The following is a 22418-nucleotide window of genomic DNA, read 5'->3' on the forward strand; positions in this document are numbered from 1 at the left end:
CTATTTTTTCTTCTTTATTTTGAAACAGGGTCTCAATGAGTTGTAAAGGTCCTCACTAAGTAGCTGAGGTTGGCCGTGAACCCAGATCCTCCTGTCTCAGCCTCCCAAATGCAGGGATTACAAGCGTGTGCCACCACACCCGGATAAAAATATAGAAGCTTAATACTATGACTTCTGATATTTTTGTGATCAGTTCATGATGCACTATAACACACATACACAAACACAAATATACAAAAATAAACTTTTGTTGTTATTGGAAATTGAACCCAAGGGGATTTTACCTCCAAGCTATACCCCCAGCCCTTTTTACTTTTTTATTTATTTTGAAATAGTGCCTCACTGAGTTGCTGAGTGTCTTGCTAAGTTGCTGAAGCTGGCCTTAAATCTATGATTATCCTATTTGAGCCTCCCAAGTACTAAGATTGTAGGTGTGTACCACTGCACTCAGCTCGAAACAAAGTTTTAATAATACAGTTAAATTAGCTCTTGGCTGGCTTTATAAGAGTTACATACATATGTATATTATATTTGTATACATATATTAAGAAGTACCACATATATTTAATATTAGTATATTATTATAAAAATAATAGAACAGAGTTTGTCTCTAAACACCTCTATTTAAAGCACTTTTATTTAAATGTTAGAACACAGTAATTTTATAATATTAACAAATGTCCAGTGATTAGAATGTTGATTCCTTCACCTACCTGAGACATGTACTGTTAACTGTTTTCACCATTTAGAAATTTCCCTATTTGTATAGGCATTTAATACCTTCTAGAGGATTATATTATTTATTCGTAGTATCTTCTGCAGATATATTAAAACTCATTTCTAATGGAGAAGAGGCCTTTACCTGGAAAAACTTACTTGTTGTGTAGTTTATTTTTGTCTCTTGATTTTAGGAAATTCTTGCCAAGAACTTTTAGAAAGCACCTCTTAACACACACACACACATCATTTTTCAATCCTTCATCCTTACTTGCTGAGGATAAATCTGTGTTTTTTTTTTTTTTGTGTGTGTGTGTGTGTTACTGGGGTTCCTGGAAACCCTTCTACCTCCGGGCTAAACTCCCAGACCTATTTTTATACTTTCTATTTAGAAACAGAGTCTCTTAAGCCAGCACAGCTGGCTTCAAACCTGAGTGATCCTCCTGTTTCCGCCTCCCAAGCGCGGGGATTACAAGCGTGTGCCACCACGCCTAGCTATCTGTGAGTTTTTATAGTGGGAATCTTTTCTCTGAGAATCCGTGATAATTTGAGAAAATGTGGTATTGTTAGTCCTAGGAACATGTGAAATTCAAATTTTCCTTTATTCTTCTTCCATTCATGTTTCTTAGTTAACCTTGTGTTCAGCTTGCTCTTTTTATTTCCCCTTTCTTTCTCAGCAGTCAAATGAAATAGAGAAAACAGTAGTCTTCTACTTAGGAACTGAAAGTGTCAAGATGTTATATATATTAAACAAAGGAAGATTTAAAAAACTCCCATGAACTAAGTAATTATGGATAATAATTTTTAAGCACAATTAATTATTTAATGTTCTAATAAATTATACAATTCTAGTAAAATTGCATGCTGAAATCAAATGTTTTGAAGGAAATATGCTTTATTTTTTTAATGATACAGTGAGATTATAACTCACATAGCCAAAACACTACTTGGGTTTGAACTTTGAGAAAGAAAAAAATCCTGTCAGGTGTGGTTGTACACACTTGTAATACCAGTACTTGGAAGGCTGAGGCAGGAGGATCACAGGTTGGAAGGAGCCTCTCCACAATTTAGTGAGACCCTGTTTTCAAATAAGAAATAAAATTGGACTAGGAGTTTAGCTCAAAGGTAGAATGCCTCTGAGTTCAATCTCCAGTGCCACAAAAAAAGAAAGAAAAACATCATTCTAATACAATTCTGTTCCATCCTATTTTTAAAAATTTGTGTGGGTAAAGAGCAGTGGTACATAAAACGTGATTTGACAAATAATACAGAAGGTATTACATTTTAATCTTGAACTTTGAATATGATAGTAAAGCCACTCTTATCTAGTTGGGATAGAAACAATAGTTTTCTATACCAGAGATGTAGGCTCAATAAAAGAACCAAACCCCTATCCAATTTCACCATTCTCTGCAGTAATGATTTTCTTTTAAGCTTGTAATTAATATTAGAATTTATAGGATCTGTTATTTTGTTCTTTTTTTTATTGGTGCATTGTATTTATACATCATGATGAAGCCAAGCATGGGAAGGAGGGATGGGAAAGGAATAGAGTGGAGATTGGGTAAGGGCTAATTGGCTGATGTGTGCATGTATGTCTACACAAGTCCTTTATCCCATTAAGATGTAGGGCTACAATGCACCAATACAAAAATTTTAAAAAGATTTTCTAAGTTGTTTTCTCCCCTTTGATACAGATATGTTATGGGTTCCACTTACTATCAGTGATGGGGGTGGGAGCTCAAGATGAAATGAAGAGAAATGCTTTTGACATGATTGAAGGTATAGAGTTGAAACAGAAAATATAGACTATGCATATGTGAGAAACAGGTAAACAGCAGAGGGGAAGGGAAAACATTTTTCTCACAAGGAAAAATGAATAAAATTAGAAATCATTGAAAAGAAAATTTCTGTTGCTTTGAGGACATTCCTTGTGATGTGTGTATTTTCTGTATGGTGTGTGCGTGTGTGTATATGTGTGTGTATGCATATTTCATTCACATTTAATCTAAATTTGATTTGTCTATAAAAATGAATAGACATATTTTTTCTCGTGGCACTGGGTATTGAACCGATGGGCATTCTGCCTCCAAGATACACTCCCAGACTATTTTATTCTTTATTTTGAAACAGGATCTCACTAAATTGTGGAGGGCCTCACAAGCTGCTGAGGCTAGCTGTGAACCTGCCATCCTCCTGTCTCGGCCTCCCAAGTACTGGGATTACAAGTGTGTATTCAATATCACACACAAAAAAATAAATATAAAATTATATTAGTTACAGCATTTGGGTATCTTAGGTGTAACTTGAAAAGCACAGTAGCAGTGAGTCCTAGTATTTTAATGAGAATACCACTTGCACAATCATAATATTGGAACTGCTTTTAGGAAGACAAGGAAGGTTGTTAAGTTACAGTGTTTGTGTGTGTGTGTGTGTGTGTGTGTGTGTGTGGTACTGAGGACTGAACCCACAAGGATTCTACCTCTGAGCTACAATCCCAGCCCTGATTTATTTTTTTATTTTGAAACAGAGTCTCACTAAGTTGCAGAAGGCCTCACTAAGTTGCTGAAGCTGGCTGCAAACCTGCAATCCTCCTGTATTAGCCTTCCAAGTACTGGGGTTATAAGCATGTACCACTACACCCAGCTTACAATAATTTATAATAATATCTGTCAAGGCAACTTAACTATACACTTGATTATTTTAAAGGAATTTTTATATGTTCGCATACGTGATTGAAGAATTTTTCCCTTGTTTTTGCTGCTCTATCCTTTTAAATGCCAATATAATTATTTGGATTATTTTATATTATAATCCTGCTTTCAAATATACTTGCTTAAAATTATGGTCATATTTTCAAGTGAGATTAGATGAATCGAGATGAAATTAAAGTTCTTTCTACACTGAAATTTTGAAAACAAGCTTTAAACATTTAATATTTTCAAAGTGCAGTAGTTTTTTACCTTTTTAGAATATTTAACTAGAGGGCCATTAAAACTCAAGCAGCATGGTGGCACAAAATACACAAAAAAAAAAAACCTCTAAAACTCGTACCAAAGAAAACCCCTAAGATCCATACAAAAACCCACTCAACATAAGCAGTGAAACAAACCTTAAGCTTAACCAATGAAAAATAACCAATTAACCTTTAACTATGACTTTTCCACTTCATTTATTTTTTAAAATTCTTATTAGTGCATTGTAGTCATACATCTTAATGGAGTCCAAGATGATAGAGACATACATGCATACATCATTCAATTAGCCCTTCCCCAATTCCCACCCCAGTCCCTCCCCCCCATCCATCCTTCTCATATTTGGCTTAGTGATTGGCTATGATATGTTTGTGAATGTACATCATGTACATTATGGAATTTCCTTTTTTTATAACTTCCATTTACTTCAGCTAGGCCACCTTATTTGTTAATTTATCATTTCTCCTTCATCTAGAGTTCCTCCTATGACTCATTTTCTCCCTAGCTTCTGCATATTAAAGAGAGCATCCAATTTCTTATTTTTTTGTGCCTGACTAATCTCTTTAGCATGATATTCTCCAGTTCCATCCATTTACCTCCAAATGACGTAATTTTATTCATTTTTCTAGCTAAGTAAAATTCCACTATGGAAATATCCCATAATTTTGTAATCAATTCATCTGTTGATGGACCTTGTGGCTGATTCCATAGTTTGACAATTGTGAATTGCACAGCTATGAACATAGATATGCATCCATTAGTTTGGTAGTTTGGTTTCCTTCCTTTTGTGTACGCAGAAGTGGTATTGCTGGATCGTATGGTAAGTTCATTCCCATTCTTCTGAGGATCCTCCATAGGGTTTTACAAAATGGTTACACTAATTTGCAATACCAACAACAATGTATTAGACATCCTATTATTTTATTCACATAAGTACACTTCTAGCTTTATTTCAGCTTTTAAATGAAATGTTAATTGAAGGATTATCCAGATTATTATTAAGCACCTAACATATATGTTAACAATACAGTTTTGAGGCTAGCAATACATCATTGAATTATGTGTGACATATTGAATATACACCCTGACAAAATTTTAAAAATACAAACATACACACATTTGAGCTCTTTGCCTATGACCTGTCTTTATGTTTGTTTATGAACATATGAGCGTTTGTTTGGTGGGATTATTTTTCTTATTTCTTTCTTGTATTTGCTGATAAAATTTTTCTGTTTTTTCTTGTGACAAGTCAATTATTAGAGCATTGAAAAATAATACCACAGAGGAAGGGTTACTCTATAACTTCTCTCCTTTGCCTGCTTTTCTGCTTTGTGTTATATTTAGTCTATGCTGGGGACATTGTTCTGTTACTCATTTTGGCTCCAGATAGAGTTAGAATATGCTGAGAGTAAGACAGTGACTAAGGAAGAGCTACACTACCCAGATAGAATCAGCGGATCTTCCAAACTCATCTGTTTTAGTGATTTCATATAGGTACATTTTTTTCTGCCCTCCAGGAAGATATTCTTTTGCTTATATTTCCAGATAAATGATGTGGAAAATAACTTTGTCCTAGGAATAGTAGTGCTATTAAATTATTTTTATTGTGAGCAATAACTTTTTAAAATTTTTTTTTATTGGTGCATTGTAGTCATACATCCTTTTGGTGGTACTGGGGTTCCTGGAAACCCTTCTACTTCCGCGCTACACTCCCAGACCTATTTTATACTTTTTAAAATTTGGAAACAGGGTCTCTTAAGCCAGCTTCGCTGACTTCAAACCTGCACAATCCTCCTGTATCCACCTCCCAAGGGCGGGGATTACAAGCGTGAGCCACCACACCCGGCCATAGTCATACATCTTACTAGAGTACAAGATGGTAGAGGCATACATACACACATTACTCAATTAGCCCTTACCCAGTTCCTGCCTCATTTCCAATAATTTTTGAAAAAACATGTATGAACAATAGTAATGAATTATGTCTGTTTACATGAAAGAAAAACTGAAAGAAAACTGCTTGTTGGGTGGTCCTTATAAGACTCAAGTGAATTTAGATGAACCCTAATAGAATAACCTTTTATTTACCCAAATTTTCCATCTGGGAAAAATTTTATCAGGTAGTATTTATAGGAGGGTACATTTTTTAAGGAGAGAATACTATTTTGGCCCAAATAAATCTCTAACCTTCCTTTATAGATTAGTTGCTAACCTATTGATTTTATCATCTCCTTTTTAGTCACCTTTCTATTGAATTAGGTAGAGATCCTGCGCATATTTTTGGCATTGATACAGTTAGATATGAATCTTTATATGCATGTACATGGACAGTGAAATCATAATTCACCCTTATTGTAAAATAGACATTTGTGTGATTGAGATACAAGTGTTAAAACGTAGCCATGTTTTGATTTTTTTATTGGCTCAATAGGTCACTTTGGACAACTGTGTCGAAGTTGGGCGGATTGCCAATACCTACAATCTGACAGAAGTGGATAAATACGTTAACAGTTTTGTCTTAAAGAATTTTCCTGCATTACTGAGCACTGGGGAGTTTTTGAAACTCCCTTTTGAGCGTCTTGCCTTTGTGCTTTCCAGTAATAGCCTTAAGCATTGCACTGAACTTGAGCTCTTTAAGGCTACCTGCCGCTGGCTTCGCCTGGAAGAGCCTCGTATGGACTGTGCTGCAAAACTGATGAAGAACATAAGATTCCCACTGATGACACCACAGGAGCTCATTAATTATGTGCAAACAGTGGATTTCATGAGAACGGACAATACCTGTGTGAATTTGCTTTTGGAAGCCAGCAATTACCAAATGATGCCATATATGCAGCCAGTTATGCAGTCAGACAGGACTGCCATTCGGTCTGACACCACTCATTTGGTTACACTAGGAGGAGTACTGAGACAGCAGCTGGTGGTCAGTAAGGAATTGCGCATGTATGATGAAAAGGCCCATGAGTGGAAGTCCCTTGCCCCCATGGATGCCCCAAGGTACCAGCATGGCATTGCTGTCATTGGAAATTTCCTCTATGTCGTTGGTGGACAGAGCAATTATGACACAAAAGGGAAAACAGCAGTTGATACTGTGTTCAGATTCGATCCTCGGTACAACAAATGGATGCAAGTTGCATCTTTAAATGAAAAACGCACCTTCTTCCACCTAAGTGCCCTCAAAGGATATCTGTATGCAGTTGGTGGGCGAAATGCAGCTGGGGAACTGCGTAAGTATGCATATTTATATTATGCACAGAGACAGATTTATTACCTGAAGATTTTTTTCAAATAAAAAATTAGTATTTCTTTAAAATTGAAGACAAAAATAAAGATAGGATTTCATTTTTAACTAATTTTTCTTAGAAAATATTGATGACCATCTGTATTCCTTGTCTGAACAGATATAGTTGGCCAGGGTTCAGATTTTAATACACTAGTACGTTGTATAATATTTTTTTGTAGCATTGGGGATTGAACCCAGAGACATTCTAACTCTGAGCTACACCTTAAGCCCTATTATATTTTTATCTTACTAAAGTTTCTAAGGGTCTCATTAAATTGCCAAGGCTAGACTTCAGCCTATGATTCTCCTCTCTCAGCCTCCCAAGTACTGCTACCACACCTGGTTGCAAAATATTTTATTTGCCCAGCATATATAGATTTTGGTGTTAACTATTTTTATATGGCTACTTTGGCAGACTGTCAAAGACAAATAAATTTAATATTTATTATAAAGGTCTGAGTGTTCTGTTTGGCATTTTTACAAGATAACACACTGGGTACTATTTCATGTATGTTTCCATTACTCTAAACCTCAATATAATGTATTCCAATGCAGCAATTATAGTATATTTAAAAAAGAAATTAATACTAAAATGTAATTGTACTCAAAGTTATGTGATTTAATATATTTTCACAAAATGATAAATTCACGGAAATAAAAAATATTTTTATATTTTTGTAAAATATGTTCCTTCACAAATAACACAAATTATATATTAAAATCAAAGTACAAATGAAAATTATAATTAATTTTATAGTTTAAATTAAATTTCTAGCATTCAGTGTCTATCTGGTTGTCAGTATCAAAAATTGGTACCACACTGCATATATATTTACTCTAGACTTTTGTTTATACTCTCTATCTAATCTGTATACCTTTACATATACAAATAAATATAAATTTTGAATTGTTAATATTTTTAAATGTTCTTCAGACACCACTGAGCTGTTTTTGGAAACACAATATTCAATTTTTAAAAATTTTTATTGGTGCACTGTAGTCATACAAATTAACAGGGTACAAGATGGTGGAGACATACATGCACACATCACCCAATTAGCCCTTACCCAATTCCCGCCCCATTCCCTCCCCCTCCCTCCGTCTCATGTTTGGCTTAGTGATTGACATTGATATATTTATTAAAGTCCATCATGTGCATTAGAGAATTTTCCTTCTCTTCCTCCCATCCCCTCAATTAAGTCACGTTATCTGCTCATCTATAGTAAATTTTTTAAATGGGTGTGTTGTAGTTACACATCTTAATGGGGTACAAGATGGTAATATATGCACATATTGTAGTTTTTATCTTGAAATTTCAATTAAAATGTATATTAACCTAAGTTCTAATAGAGTCTTAGTGAGAAGTTTGGCATGTATCCCTAAGGACCACTTGATATGTATAAGTCCTTCTTTCTGGAGTACTGGCTTTTGTTGTTTCTTCAGTTTGATAATTTGTTATCTAGTAGAGGATAATTTGGTATATATTAGAGATTATATGGTAAAACAATATTCTTTAAAGATTAAATTCACAAAGTTTAGTATTATCCAAATTTTATTTACTATAATTATTATGTTCTGTGACTATTGGTTTTATAAAGTATTTTCTCTTATTGAAATATCAGTTTTCTTCATTATAAACTAATCTAGTAAAGTATTTGATGGTCAATTTTTGTCTTCTTAATCTAAAACCATTCATAAGGTTACTTTAGCATACAAATACTTTGGCAACATAAATTCATTTAAAAAGGTATACTTTTGTTATATTAGATCAAATTGGGATAATATAGCTTTTGCAGAAAGAAATGTAGGAAGACTGCATTTTATATTTTGGCATATATCTATCATTACCATTAGTTGACCTTTTCTTTTTTCTATTTTTCTTCTATTTTCTGTTACAATCATAATTCTTATAGTTGGCCAGTATGTTAGTCTTCATAATCCTAAGGAAGTTAAATATAGTGGCATTGGCTCTAGATAAATTCAGTGTACTTCTCTCAGAATTTTTATCCAATATTCTAAGAAACAAAAGATAGTTCCATGGATATGAGAATGAGTTCTTTACTGGAGAGAATAACTAATCTCAGCTCCAACACTTTCCTTTTTATAAAGCCCTTTCTTGTTAATGATGTAGTGTAGTGATTTCTATATTTTTTAGGAAATTGACTAATATAATATTTAAGAGTTCACAAATTATAATAGGTCTTTAACCCTGATAGTCAGTGGTAATTTTGAAAGTTATTTTCTCAATAGAAATGATGCCCATTTTCAAAGTCAGTGTTGCTTGTTAGCATTATCACCCCTATTATTATGAACTAATAAGTTTTTGGTATATTGTTTCTAATATTATTTAGAGGTCTTATTCTTCTGGGACTTATAATCATTAGGCCAATGAGGGTCATTACATAAAACCAAAAAGCTAAAGACTCCTTTTTGTGACCCATACTGACGTGCTCTGTGTTCTGCCCAAGTTAGGAATGAGAAAAACACCACCTTTGTTTTTCTCTGACCTCTCCTGCACACCCGTTAAATTCTCCCTATATTATTCAAGTAGGAGCAAGAGGTAGATTGTCTGTGTTGTCATATTCTGCATCGCTGAGATAACTAAACCTGATGTTACTGTCAGTGATCACCTCTGCTCCCAGTGATTGATATCAACGTGTTCTTCTGAATTCTATCCAGTAATAATTTCTTTATATAAGTAGGAAAAATTATATCACTTGACCTTTCCAATATTCCTGGTCCAATTTTTTTTGTGGAATAACAGATTTTGGTTAGAAGGATGTGCTTTCTTATATTTGTGAAGGTTCCATCCAGAGGCTGAGTTTTTAATTTTTCTACTGACTCACAGATACTTTTTTTTAAAAGCAATACCTCCCCTACATACACACTAGCACCTGTTATATAAAATAAGTGTTACCATCTTAACTGATTTCATTGGCACATTCATATTCCTATATGAATAGAGAAGGGAATGGAAATTATTATTACTTATGGCACTTATTCTTCATATACACAATGACCATTGCCTCTGTAAAATATTTTTATCATTATTATTATTTTTGCGGTACTGGGGATGGAACCCAGAGGCATTCTACCTTCGAGCTACACCCCCAGCCCTATTTTTTGTCTTTTTTTGTTTTTGAAACAGGGTCTCACTGAGTTGTGAAGGGCCTCGATAAGTAGCTGAAGCTATCCGTGAACAGCGATCCTCTGGTCTCTGCCTCCCGAATGTTGGGATTACAAGCATGTGCCAGCACACCTGGCACCTCCAAATAACTATTAAAAAAACAATGGCAAGTTTGTGAAACATTTTGCATCATTTTAATGTATTTGTCCATTTTAAGGTACTGGGAATAGAATCCATGGGTGGAGTTACACTTAGGTTATCCCAGTTTTTTTAACTTTACTTTTATTTTGTTTTTCTTACTGCATTATTTTCTTTATTTTAATGAGAGTTCTGCAGTTATGTAAGATAACATTTGTTGAGTGAAGGGTATTTGGTGATTCTTTGCACTATTTTTTAACCTTTTTGTAAATTTAATATTCAAAATGAAAGCTAATTTTTAAATAATTTAAACAAGTGGCACTGACATATGGTTATTCTCCTCAACCAGTCTAGTTATTTTTGGTCTATTTACTGACTTCCGGTTATTATGCTATGTTGGTTGCAGACATAGCTTCTGTGCTTCTAGAGTTTTTATTCTATTGGGTCAGGAAATTCAGTAAATAATATTACAAGGGCGCAAATTGCTTTTTTTCCCCATTAGCAGTTCTTTACCATAGACCAGGCTGCTGGGAGCAAAAATTTAAAGCAACATAACTTTAATTATAATCTCCTAAAACAGTGTCCCACTAAGTGCTGAGGCTGCCCTTGAACCTGCAATCTTACTGTCTCAGTCTCTGAAATACTAGGATTACAGATGTGTATCACCACACCTGGCTTACTATATTTTTCCTTTTAAAATTCTTTTGTAGATTGTGTGGAACTAAGGCAAAACTAAGGCCATAGTACATCAAAGAAAGACTTATCAGCTGAAATGTAATTCATTGGAAAGTCTGCTTTTCCTGGCATTGATTACAATGGGAGGTGAGGGGAAGTTTAGAAGAACTGTCACTTAAGTTAAAAGAGATCAGTTATTTCTGGCATCTTTCAAAATTATATCATATAAAAATTGATCTTCCACTGGGGTTTTCTATACTAAAGAATACAACAGCAGAGATATATTTTACTTCAGTTAAATATTAATAACCAAGCCTTCAAATAATGAAATAATTTATAGAAAATATGTTAGAGTTTTTCAAATAAATATACAATAAAATTACTAAAATTTATTAAATGTCTCCATATCCTTGAATGGATATGAGGTTTTCTTGATCACTAACCAGTACACTACAATTCTTGCTCTGAGGGAGCCATCAATTATGCAAATGGTTTTCTTCAGTTCAAATCTCAGAGAACAAGTAAGTTTCACATTATCCCTTGGGTCCAATTATAGGCCCCAGTAGAATCATCTGAGAAAGTAAGAACCCCTGATAAATATGAAATAACAAACCTAAATATAATTCTTAAGCTGGTGAGATTCTCTAGACTCTTGAGAATCATGAGGTCCCTAGACTCTTGAAATTGAATCTCTAGATTGGGGGTCAGCAAACTTCTATAAGGCCCCGAAAGTATATATTTTCATCTTTGTGTATCATTCAATTTCTGTCGCAACTCATCAGCTCTGCTATGATAAGAGCAAAGGCAAATAACAAATGGAAGACTCTGTATTCCAAGAAAGCTTTAGTTATGACCACTTAAATTTGAATTTAACATATTTTTCATATGTTTTAAAATAGTCTTTTCATTATTTTCCAAACATGTAAAATATAAAACCATTTGTATTGTTATCTCGTGGGCTTTAGGAAAATAGTCAGTGGACTGGGTTTGGCCTATGGGCTGAAGTTTATTGACCCCTGCTATAGATTTTTCCAGTTGCATTCTTACTGTTCTTGACTCTCATAGATTATGATGGAGCCATCTTTTGTGGGCTCCAACTCCTTGCCATTTCCTTTAAAGTTATTTTCATTTACCTATATCTGACTGCCTATAACTATAGAAGATAGAAACAGGACCTTCTTGCTAATTGAATTTACTCTATTTTTAAACTAAATACCATTAATTTTTACTAATAACCACAGCAATACTGTGGAGGAAGTTTAAAGGTTGATAATAAAGTCTAAAAGGCAAGAAAGGCTAAAAGAGATAGATTATTTAGATGGAAGAAGAAAAGTTTAAGGATGATAAATATAGCTTTTGTGCTATTGGTAGTTAATATCATTGCAGTCAGAGGCTTCTGTGTAAAAAAGTCTAGATGGATTCTTATAATACTTATTCTGAAAAAATGTAGTTAACTGACTGACAGAGACTAAAACAGCGTTATTTTTCTACATAGAAAAATATTAGTAACCATTAATAGTGATTAGACATTTGGTTTATAAGTCCACTGTAAAAAAGAATAAAACTAATAGAAATCACATCAAAGCTTGAAGTAGGCATAGGGGAGGACATATATAATCTAGAATTTTCAAATTTCAAGACATAGTTCTGCACTAACTAAAACATACATCTGTAGCAAAACCTGCATGTAGCTTCAAATAGGTGGGGAAGAGAATCTGAAATCTTTTCAAACACTTTCTCTGTTATGATGTATGATTAAACAATGTTATCATATAAGATTCTTTCATTAGTTACTTTGCTAATGCCATGTCCCAATCAATATACCAGGTGCTCTGCTAAATATAAAGAGAGAGGTAATAATGTTCACTCAGCAGGATTTCCTTGTCTTTAAAGTGAAAGTCATGCTAAAGGCAAATGGAAATGAACATTTAAAAAGGCATCTTACCACAAAGAAGACATAAATGTTTGACGTGACAGATAGGCTAATCACTCTGATTTGATCATTACATAATGTATTAATGTATCAAAACATCTTATTGAACCCCATAACTATGTGAAATTATTATGTGTCAGTTAAAACTAAAATAAAACTTTAAAAAACAGTTCCTTGAAATAGTCAAACATTATTGGGGCATTAATTGGGTTATTAATTGTGGAAATTGCCTTTATTTTGAGGAAAAAGTTTTCAGGCTCCTGCTATTTTGTAGAAAGGTTTAAGAGAAATCGAATTGGTAAGGATCTAGGAATGGAGCAATGAACTAAGCCAGCAAGAGGGTAGATTAAAATGAACACAGCAAAAGCCTTTAAAATAAGACTGAAAATTTAAACCTAAAGTATGTAGAAATCAGTTGAAAGGCATATGAGAGACAATAAAATATAGGTGTAATTGGAGAAAATAGTACTTTTCATTAGGAATGTTTTGTGTATGTGTGCATGTGTGGTGCTGGAGATTGAACCCAGGGACATTCTATCTCTTAGGTAGACTCCCCAGCCCTATTCTTATTTTATTATTTTTAAACAATGTCTAAGTTGTTCAGGGTCTTGTTAAGTTTCTAATGCTGGTCTGTCTCAACCTCCGAAGTATTAGGATTACAGGTATGCACCACCACACACAACTCATTCATGAATTTGATGATTAAGTTAGATTAGTGGATTTAACAGAAAAATAATCAACAATCCTCCTCTCTCCTTCCCTCCCTCTCACCTGTAGTTATTAAGTAGGGAATATCATTCAAAATTGATTTATCAAGTCAGATTGCATTTGGCTATAAGTAGCTAAACCTTATTCTGGTGGCTTGATCAGATAGCCCTGCTTGGTACACTTTTGCTTGCAGGTCACTCATGAAAACTATTAGCATGTGGTTGGTCAAAACTTTCAAGGAAACCTGCTGAATTGAATTTTGTTTTGAGCTTGGTGCAATATTTCTCTGAGTAGTGTTTTTAGAAAGAAAGAAAATTCTGTTGGAAAGAAAGAAACAAGGTTAAGGGAGGTAAGAAACTGGATTAGTAGTTGACAGTGTCTGCAATAAATAATGTGACCTTTTCAAGTCAATTTTAGACTCTATGTTTTTTAGCAGAGTCCCCATAATAGTCCTAATTCCTTCTGCCATTAAAAATGGAATAAATTGTCCATATTTCTGAACTGTTATTGTTCTAATCTTGAGGTTAAAACATACTGATTGAAAGATATTTAAGAAAATTGAGGTCACTTCTCCAAAATACTTTTCTGTTAAAGATGATAAATTTATTGCTGAGAAGAAGTACCTTTAGTAAAAAATCTTAACTTAGTATTATGCTGTCAATCAAATTCAGGTTATGAATAGTACTTGTTGCAATGATAGTAGATAGATACAAACTATTGTCTTCACAGAGTACTTGTGTAGAAATTATTGGAAGTGTCTATTTTGTAGTATGAATATGAAATATACCAAGACTTTAGAACATAAGCCAAATAGTGTATATACTTCATTCTCAATTTTAAAAATTTGCTTCATATATATTATTGTTTGTTTGTGTATGGTATATCAACATGTGGGCCAAGAATTGAGGTGATTATCCTTTCTTTTGATTTTTTTAATCTTTTCATCCCATGGTTTTAGAACAAAGAAATTTGAGAAATGTGAAATTATAAACATGTAACCAGATTCTAGATGAAGGGAACCTTAGCAATTTCTGCAATGGCATAAACGTGTTAGATTTTTACATAATGTAGTCTACTATAATATCTCTTAATTGTTCATATTAATATAGTCTCGATAATTATTATAAGAGTCCTTAGGATCTTTCATACCTATCATATGCATGTTTCAGAGATTTGGCTGTTATTACCATTTCACTTAAAAGAAAAAATAATTGATTTTAAAATTTGAGATTAAAGATAATTTTATTTTTCCCTTTTTAAAACAGCTACAGTGGAGTGTTACAATCCAAGAACAAATGAATGGACCTATGTTGCCAAAATGAGTGAGCCTCACTATGGACATGCTGGAACTGTGTATGGAGGGGTGATGTATATTTCAGGTAAACAAGTATCATGTGAACACAATATAATGATAATGAACTCTTAACTCTATGTTCTTTTGCATATAGCAGTAGTAATATTACTTCAGTAAAATGGATAATAAAACATAAGTAATGTTATTTTTGGAGGTATTTTGGTGTGTACATTTGCATGTAAATGTTTTGGGTGCTCTGTATGTTTATAAGACTAGCAGCAAACCAGTATTGTTATAAATGTATGACTTGGAAGTACTTAGAATGCATTGATTCTCCAATTTGCTTTTCAATCCCCATACTCTGTATTTTAACAAATACCATTCATATTTGTCATTCACATATAGCAGCAATTAATAAACTTTATTTAAAATTTACCTGAACTATGTGAGAAAACATGTCATTATATAACATATAAGAGTAAAGTATGCATTAACCATGCATAATAATTCTTACGTTGTTTCTCTTTAGTTGAACACATAATACATATATTTCATCTTTTTTAGCATCATAATGTAGTTTTACTATGGTGTGATTGAATGATAAAGTCTGTGATGATTATTAGTATTTTAGACACATGCAGAGATATTTTCTATTAAAAATTCTGAAATGGCTACAGTTTATTCAATATCCCAGTAACGGTTTTCACTTTTAAATTGTTGGTGTTCAAATCACTGTAGAATTTAGAAAGAAGACTTATTGCCAGGCGTGGTGGCGCACACTTGTAATCCCTGCACTTTGGGGCTGGAGACAGGAGGATCACACAGGTTTGAAGCCAGGCTCACTGGCTTAAGAGACCCTGTTTCCAAATAAAAATATAAAATAGGTTTGGGAGTGTAGCCCGGAGGTAAAAGGGTTTCCAGGAACACCAGTACCACCAAAAAAGGAAAGAAAGAAAGAAAGAAAGAAAGAAAGAAAGAAAGAAAGAAAGAAAGAAAGACTTATTTAATGTAATGATCACCTCTGGTATTGATATTTAATTTTGGTAGGCAGTTTCTTATCATTTGGTCCTTATCCAATATCCCTGTGACAGTTTTTACCCTATTTGAAGTCCTTCTAGTGCAAGGACAGCAAATACATTATTAGAGAACAAAGGTGTTAAGGGAATGTTTGTGGTATGATTCTCTGAACACTTCCTTATGAAATCTGTAATCAAGAAGACTCAATGGAAGACTTGTAAGTGTGCAAATGGCAGGTTTCTGGTGTTAAATTCATGAGCAACTACAGGATATCTTATATTGAAAGAGCTGTTCAGGAACTCATATGCTACACTAGTCAATGATTTACAACATCTATGTATTTTATGTGTAGCTGCTTTATCACTATAATGAGAGCTCCAAATCCTCTGGGAGAAAATTACACCAGAATTGTTTTAATGGTGCATTTGCATAACTGGGATATTGCAGAAATGACCTTCTCAATCAAGGATAGGATAGGAATCAAGTTAATTTTCAAACCGATGAACACTATTTTGCTTTATATTCTTTAAAGCATAGAAGAAAAGAATATAGTGGTTGTCATTTGGCCATTTGATAGTAGGGCTTTGGCTATTTAACTAAATATTAGCCTAGGTCTCTCTCATGTCTATAGAAGATATAGTCTGATACTTTCATGGAACAGACTGATTTATATGTGGTCTAAGAGTATACTTTGTAAATAATATAGACTTAAGAGATGAACAGCTAATGTATACATGAATTACCATATAGATTCAGAATTCCAATTCTTTATCTTGTGAGATGTCCATTCTGATAACAGATGCCATTATTTTACTTCACCTTGCCTATTAAAAATTATGAAAGCAAACCATTCTGTATATTTGTATGAGCTTGGACATTGTTTGCACAAGACTTTCAGCTTTATAAAAGTATTTTGATAAAAATCTCACTTCATAGTCACCTGGAGGTACCCAATAAATGATGCCTTGTAGTTGAAATGTATTGTGAACTCAAATCTAACAGAGGCCAAAATATACTTACACTCAGTAAAGCCTCTTAAATAACATGGGCCTCCATATGATAAAATCATTGCAGTAAAATAAGCCATTTTTCATTCTTTAAGAATGTAAAAATATTTTCTTTATTTTTAATCTAGAAAATATTTATAGAGGACATTTAAAAGAACACTATTGGTAAGCTATAATATGGCATAATATATAGCTAAAGGTTCATTATCTGATAGAGACTCTTTATTTGCTTTTATATTTTATGATATGCTTACCACACACTATTATGTTAATTCTTTTTATCCTTTATGGATGCATTATAATTATATACCACAATGAAATTCAAAGAAATACATTTGTAGATGCACACATCTCTTGATGTATTTCCCTCCAGATCACACTTCCCACTCCCTCCTCCCATACAGGTTAGTGAAATTGGTAGTGATACTTTCATATATTTATTTTTATTCTCTAGGAGGAATCACTCATGACACTTTCCAAAAGGAGCTCATGTGCTTTGACCCTGATACTGACAAATGGATCCAGAAGGCACCAATGACAACTGTCCGAGGTCTGCACTGTATGTGTACAGTGGGAGAAAGGCTCTATGTCATTGGTGGCAATCACTTCAGAGGAACCAGTGATTATGATGATGTCCTCAGCTGTGAATACTATTCACCTATCCTTGACCAGTGGACCCCAATTGCTGCCATGTTAAGAGGGCAGAGTGATGTTGGAGTTGCTGTCTTTGAAAATAAAATCTATGTGGTTGGTGGGTATTCTTGGAATAATCGTTGTATGGTCGAGATAGTGCAGAAATATGACCCAGATAAAGATGAGTGGCATAAGGTTTTTGATCTCCCAGAGTCCCTTGGTGGCATTCGAGCTTGTACACTCACAGTTTTTCCACCTGAACAAACCACACCATCACCTTCTAGAGAGTCCCCTCTTTCTGCACCTTGAAACCATCCCTACAACTAAGATGCTGTAGTTCTATCTTTGCGATGTGTCATGAACTTTCTTCTTTTCCCCCTCTTAAGTAGTATATATGTTAGGATTAGCCTCCAATAATTGATACAGATATTGGAAAAAAAGATGACATTGATGTTATTTGTGCTGTTGTTTGGCCTAGAATGTTTATAAAGTGGTAACAAAACTATTCTGGAAAATGTATCCCATAAAAGCTGTTTAACATATGAAAAAGGTATTGTCTATGAAATATTTCATCAGTACTTTTTAATGCTGTGTACTGAGTGTACGGTATTTGTCATCTTACATTATATACCAAGTTGAAGATGGATTATAAATGTACAACTGTGCTCACTAGGCTTCAAAGTAAAAATTTTTTCTTTCATCTTTGACTATAAGATGCTAAAGGGAGGCAGCCTGCTCCAACAAGAAACAATACACAAGAGGTTGCCAATTCGCATGAGCTACCTCCCTCTTTTCATAAAGTATTTTTGATGTATCTGTCAACCCACCTGACTGTGTGGGTGCATTGAGAACATATAAAGTTTCTTAGACACACAGGAGAAATAACTGAAATTCACCAATATTGACTTGAAAGAAGCATGACCCCCTCTACTTATAAAAATATTTGGGGTTTTTAAAGTGTGTATAAATACACACACAGATACTTATATCAAATACAAATTTTTAAAAATTGAGTGTCATGTCAAATAAATGTGAAATTTAAAAATGCTTTTAAAAAGCAGCTTCCAGTAAAATGGGAATTCAGTATGAACATGCTGATTGCACAAACCTAGACCCATACTGAATTTAGGTGGATAAGGGTTAGAAATATTGAGCATCTAAATTTGTCACTTGACCAAATTTTATCTTCAAAAACTGTATTCTGCTCCTTCTCCTTTGCTGTTGAGGTAACTTACATATATGTATTCTATACTCTCAGTTCCTAAGGTTATTTAGCACAAAAGATAGCAGCTTCACCTGGAAAGCTGCTTTTGCTCAATGAATTCAACTTCCATGTTTTATCCTTTTTTGTTCAATAAAAAACATTTAATGTCATTTTGGTCCGAAGCATCCTATTATTGTTTGGTTTGACTTTCTTTTTTATTAAATATCTTTTCTGTTGCAAAACACAAATGATCAGGTTATAGATCACCATTCAACTTGGATAAGTGAAGGCTTATGACTTTATTCAAGGAAGAGTTTGTGTCTAACCTGATTGGTAAAAATCCATTACTGGTTATCTTTGAGGAGTTACTTTGTGGAATATGTTAATTGGCTCTACTTTATTTCTACAGGAGAACTGCCAGACACAGCTAATCTAGAATAGCAGTTACTTCCCTTTCTTCATTTCCTTATCTCTCCTTTCTTCCTTTCTTCCTTTGCTTTTCCTTCCTTTCACGGTGTCTTGATGTGTTGCCCAGGCTGATCTCAAACTCCCCAGCTCAAACAATTGTCCTGATTTAGCCTCCAAGTATTTGGTACTAGAAGAAGATGCTACCACACAGGGGCTTAAGAACAGTTCCATTTCTGGGGTCAGTTTCCCAGACGCTCAAGAGCATCCATCTTGTCTACTGATAAGGGATTGTGTAACATGACCTCAGAGATTTTTTTTCAGTACTGGGGATGGAACCCAGGAGCATTCTACCTCTGATCTACATCCCCAGCCCTATTTTTTATTATTTAATTTGAAACAGGGTCTCAATAAGTTGTGGAGGTCCTAAGTAGCTGAGGCTGTCCTTGAATGTGTGATCCTCTTGTCTCAGCCTCCCAAGTACTAGGATTACAAGCATGTGCCACCACTCTCAGCTAGAGATTTGTTTTTTATATAGGATCCTAAAGGAAAAATGTTTATGTAAAATATTAGTTGAGAATTATCTTAGGGACATTTGTAATCTCTTCTACTTTATCAAATGAGATTTGAAACAAAAATTTGGGGCTACTATAAAACAATTATAGAATCTTTTCATTTCTTCACCAGTGGGTAATTAGCAACCCAGGAACCACCACTTCTGTATTGAGTCAAACATAATTAAGAAACAACTTCCCCACCAGCAATACTTTTGAATGTTGGGAGAATTTGATATAAATTTGAAAGACCCCTTGAGGAAGATTATTAAGTAAGAGCAACTGGACCAGTGATTTCAACTTTCTGCTTGTAGACAGAGCAAATTTAGCCATTTTCACATGGCTAACACCTGCCTAAAAGTGGAGGCATGCACAAGACTAATGATCCTCAAACAGTCTAATGTGGGTATTCCTGGTCAGTTGGCTCTACTCCAGGCAACAAAAGTTCTTTCCATCCTGTGACCTTCTCCCTCTAGGTCTGCAAAGAACTCTATTCTTTCAGGAGAAGGAAAATGGAGTGTTACAGGCACAAAGGCTATAGTCTTGAAAGTGATATATATCACTTCTAACTGCACTCTACTGGCCAGCAGTCAGTTCTGAGGCTACATATAAAGACAAAAGGAACTGGCAAATATCAGCCATGTCCCCAAAAAAGAATGGAAATAGGATTGGTTATCTGTTAGTGGTCTACCACAGGGGATAATACAAAGCATACACAAGTCTATTTGACAACTTACCTTATGCATCTCTGCCATATGTTATTTAGGAGCAATTAATTTCACACTTTACTGTAAGAGCTATTATGAAACAATTATAGCAGCTGGGAAATCATTACAAATTTTCCTTCATGGCACATCAACTATTTTTCTCCATGAAAATTTTTTTCTGCCAGTCATTGTTTTGCTTTATAAGCATTTCTCATATTTTTCCTTTTTAGGTACTTGTTCTACCCGAAAAAAAAATAACAGAATCTGTGAAATCTTGGATGGCTCTTAATTTACCTTTTTGTCACAGTGTTTATGGTGTTAAAGACAAAGAATTTACTTTGTCTATTTCTATAATTTTAGAAATTTCACCTGATAATCAGTATTTGCCTGAAAACATGAAGTCATGACTTACACTTTCTCCTTTCTAATATTACATTAATGACTTTTTAAAATACATGTATATAAAAGTATATGATATTTGGGGGAGTTTCTAAAATAATTCCCTCATATTAGCCCATGATGGAGCACTCGACAGGGCAATTAAGTAGTGTTTTAATTAGTTTCATCATATGACTTTATTTTTCCACTTCAAGGGCCTTTGAGTGTTTTCCTTTCAAGAGCAGTAATCAGACATTCTTGCATGGAAATTTTTCTCTGGTTCTAATTTTATTCTTGGCTGCTGTGCCTTTACTTTGTTTTTAATTTTCAAGCCACTAAACCTTGGGTTTAGTACATTGAACATCAGGTAGATTTAGGGATAGACAGAAGGGAAAGCAAATGCAGAGCAAATCCTTAAGGATTAAAAAAATTATTTTAAATTGAAATTATTTCAAATAATTCAGGGTTGAAAAACTTGGTGATTATAAAAATACAATTTTAGTAAAAATTAGAAAGCACCCATTTCCCCCATATCATAAGATTATTGCTAAATATAAGTGTAGGCGGCGCACAAAAGCCGGGGCCCGGGTCGTGGGACCCTGGGCCCCTGGCCGAACTGCGAGTAGCGCGCCAGACCCTTGGAGAAACCAGGCTCAGTAAGACGCTGGGTTCTGGGCGGGGGTCGCGCGCGGGGCACGCCATATGGGGCCCGGGTCGCGGGACTCTGGGCCCCAGGCTGAACTGCGGGTAGCACGCCAGACCCCTGGAGAAACTGGGCCCAGTAAGAAGCTGGGTTCTGGGCGGGGGTCGCGCGCGGGGCACGCCAGATGAGGCCCGGGTCGCGGGACTCTGGGCCCCAGGCCGAACTGCGCGTAGCACGCCAGACCCCTGGAGAAACCGGGCCCAGAACAGAAAAAGATAAAGAAAAATATCGGAGAGGAGGTAAGAAAGCCGTTATGGATGCCAGGACACTGGAGATGCAGACAAAACTTATCTAAATGCACTGGAACTTATGGAAAAATTTGCCGTGAAAGAGGACTGCTATTTCTCTATATTGTTAAGAATCTCAGACGTCACATATAAGGAGAGAGTTTAGCGGAGACCAAGGAGAAATGCGGTGTTGAAAGAGTTCTCCGCAATGGTGGTGAGACTTGTATTCAGGAGAAGCAGAAACCGGATCTTACCAACTTTATTTTTTTTTGGAGAAATTACACGAAATGTCGAATGCTACCATCACGCATGCTTAGGAACACTGGACAACATTCAGAGTGGAAAAAGAGCCTGGGAAAGATTTGAAACGGTGGAGGCAGTGGCAATGCCAGTGGCAAATACTCAGGGGAGGCAGAGATCTGATACATTACACCTGGAACCTTTGAAATAATAACCACAGAGACAGTGATCGGAACCTGCTGAGGGGTTAGGCGGGCGCCGGGGCCAGTGGCCGACATCGGAGCTTGCTGTGAGGCAAGGCCACTACTGAGGCCTCCATGGCCGGGATTGGAACCTGCAGAGGGTTTAGACCGATGCTGGGGCCAGCGAGGCCGGCATTGGAGACTGCCATGAGGCAAGGCTTGTGCTAGGACCTCCGAGGACAGGATAAGAGCCTGCCGAGGGGTTAGGCTGGTGCTGGGGCCAGCGAGGCCGGCATCGGAGCCTGCCATGA

At 35.0% G+C, this 22418-nt stretch overlaps 1 protein-coding gene across 8 annotated transcripts in view; it reads left to right on the top strand.

Moving 5' to 3' along the window:
• The window catches only part of KLHL13 (kelch like family member 13), a gene marked incomplete at both ends in the record, with an annotated part of 394445 nt that extends 376629 nt beyond the window's left edge, over window positions 1-17816 (top strand). For all 8 annotated transcript variants that reach the window (XM_080718603.1, XM_080718604.1, XM_080718602.1 and 5 more), the window contains 3 exons: window positions 6124-6919; window positions 14822-14935; window positions 17329-17816. In XM_080718603.1, coding sequence (XP_080574729.1) covers window positions 6124-6919; window positions 14822-14935; window positions 17329-17816 — 1398 coding nt within the window. The remainder of the gene's footprint in view (window positions 1-6123; window positions 6920-14821; window positions 14936-17328) is intronic.
• Between the last annotated feature and the right edge of the window lie 4602 nt (window positions 17817-22418).

The sequence above is a fragment of the Muscardinus avellanarius genome (assembly GCF_963383645.1).
Source record: "Muscardinus avellanarius genome assembly, chromosome: X".
In the NCBI taxonomy this organism is placed as follows: Eukaryota; Metazoa; Chordata; class Mammalia; order Rodentia; family Gliridae; genus Muscardinus; species Muscardinus avellanarius.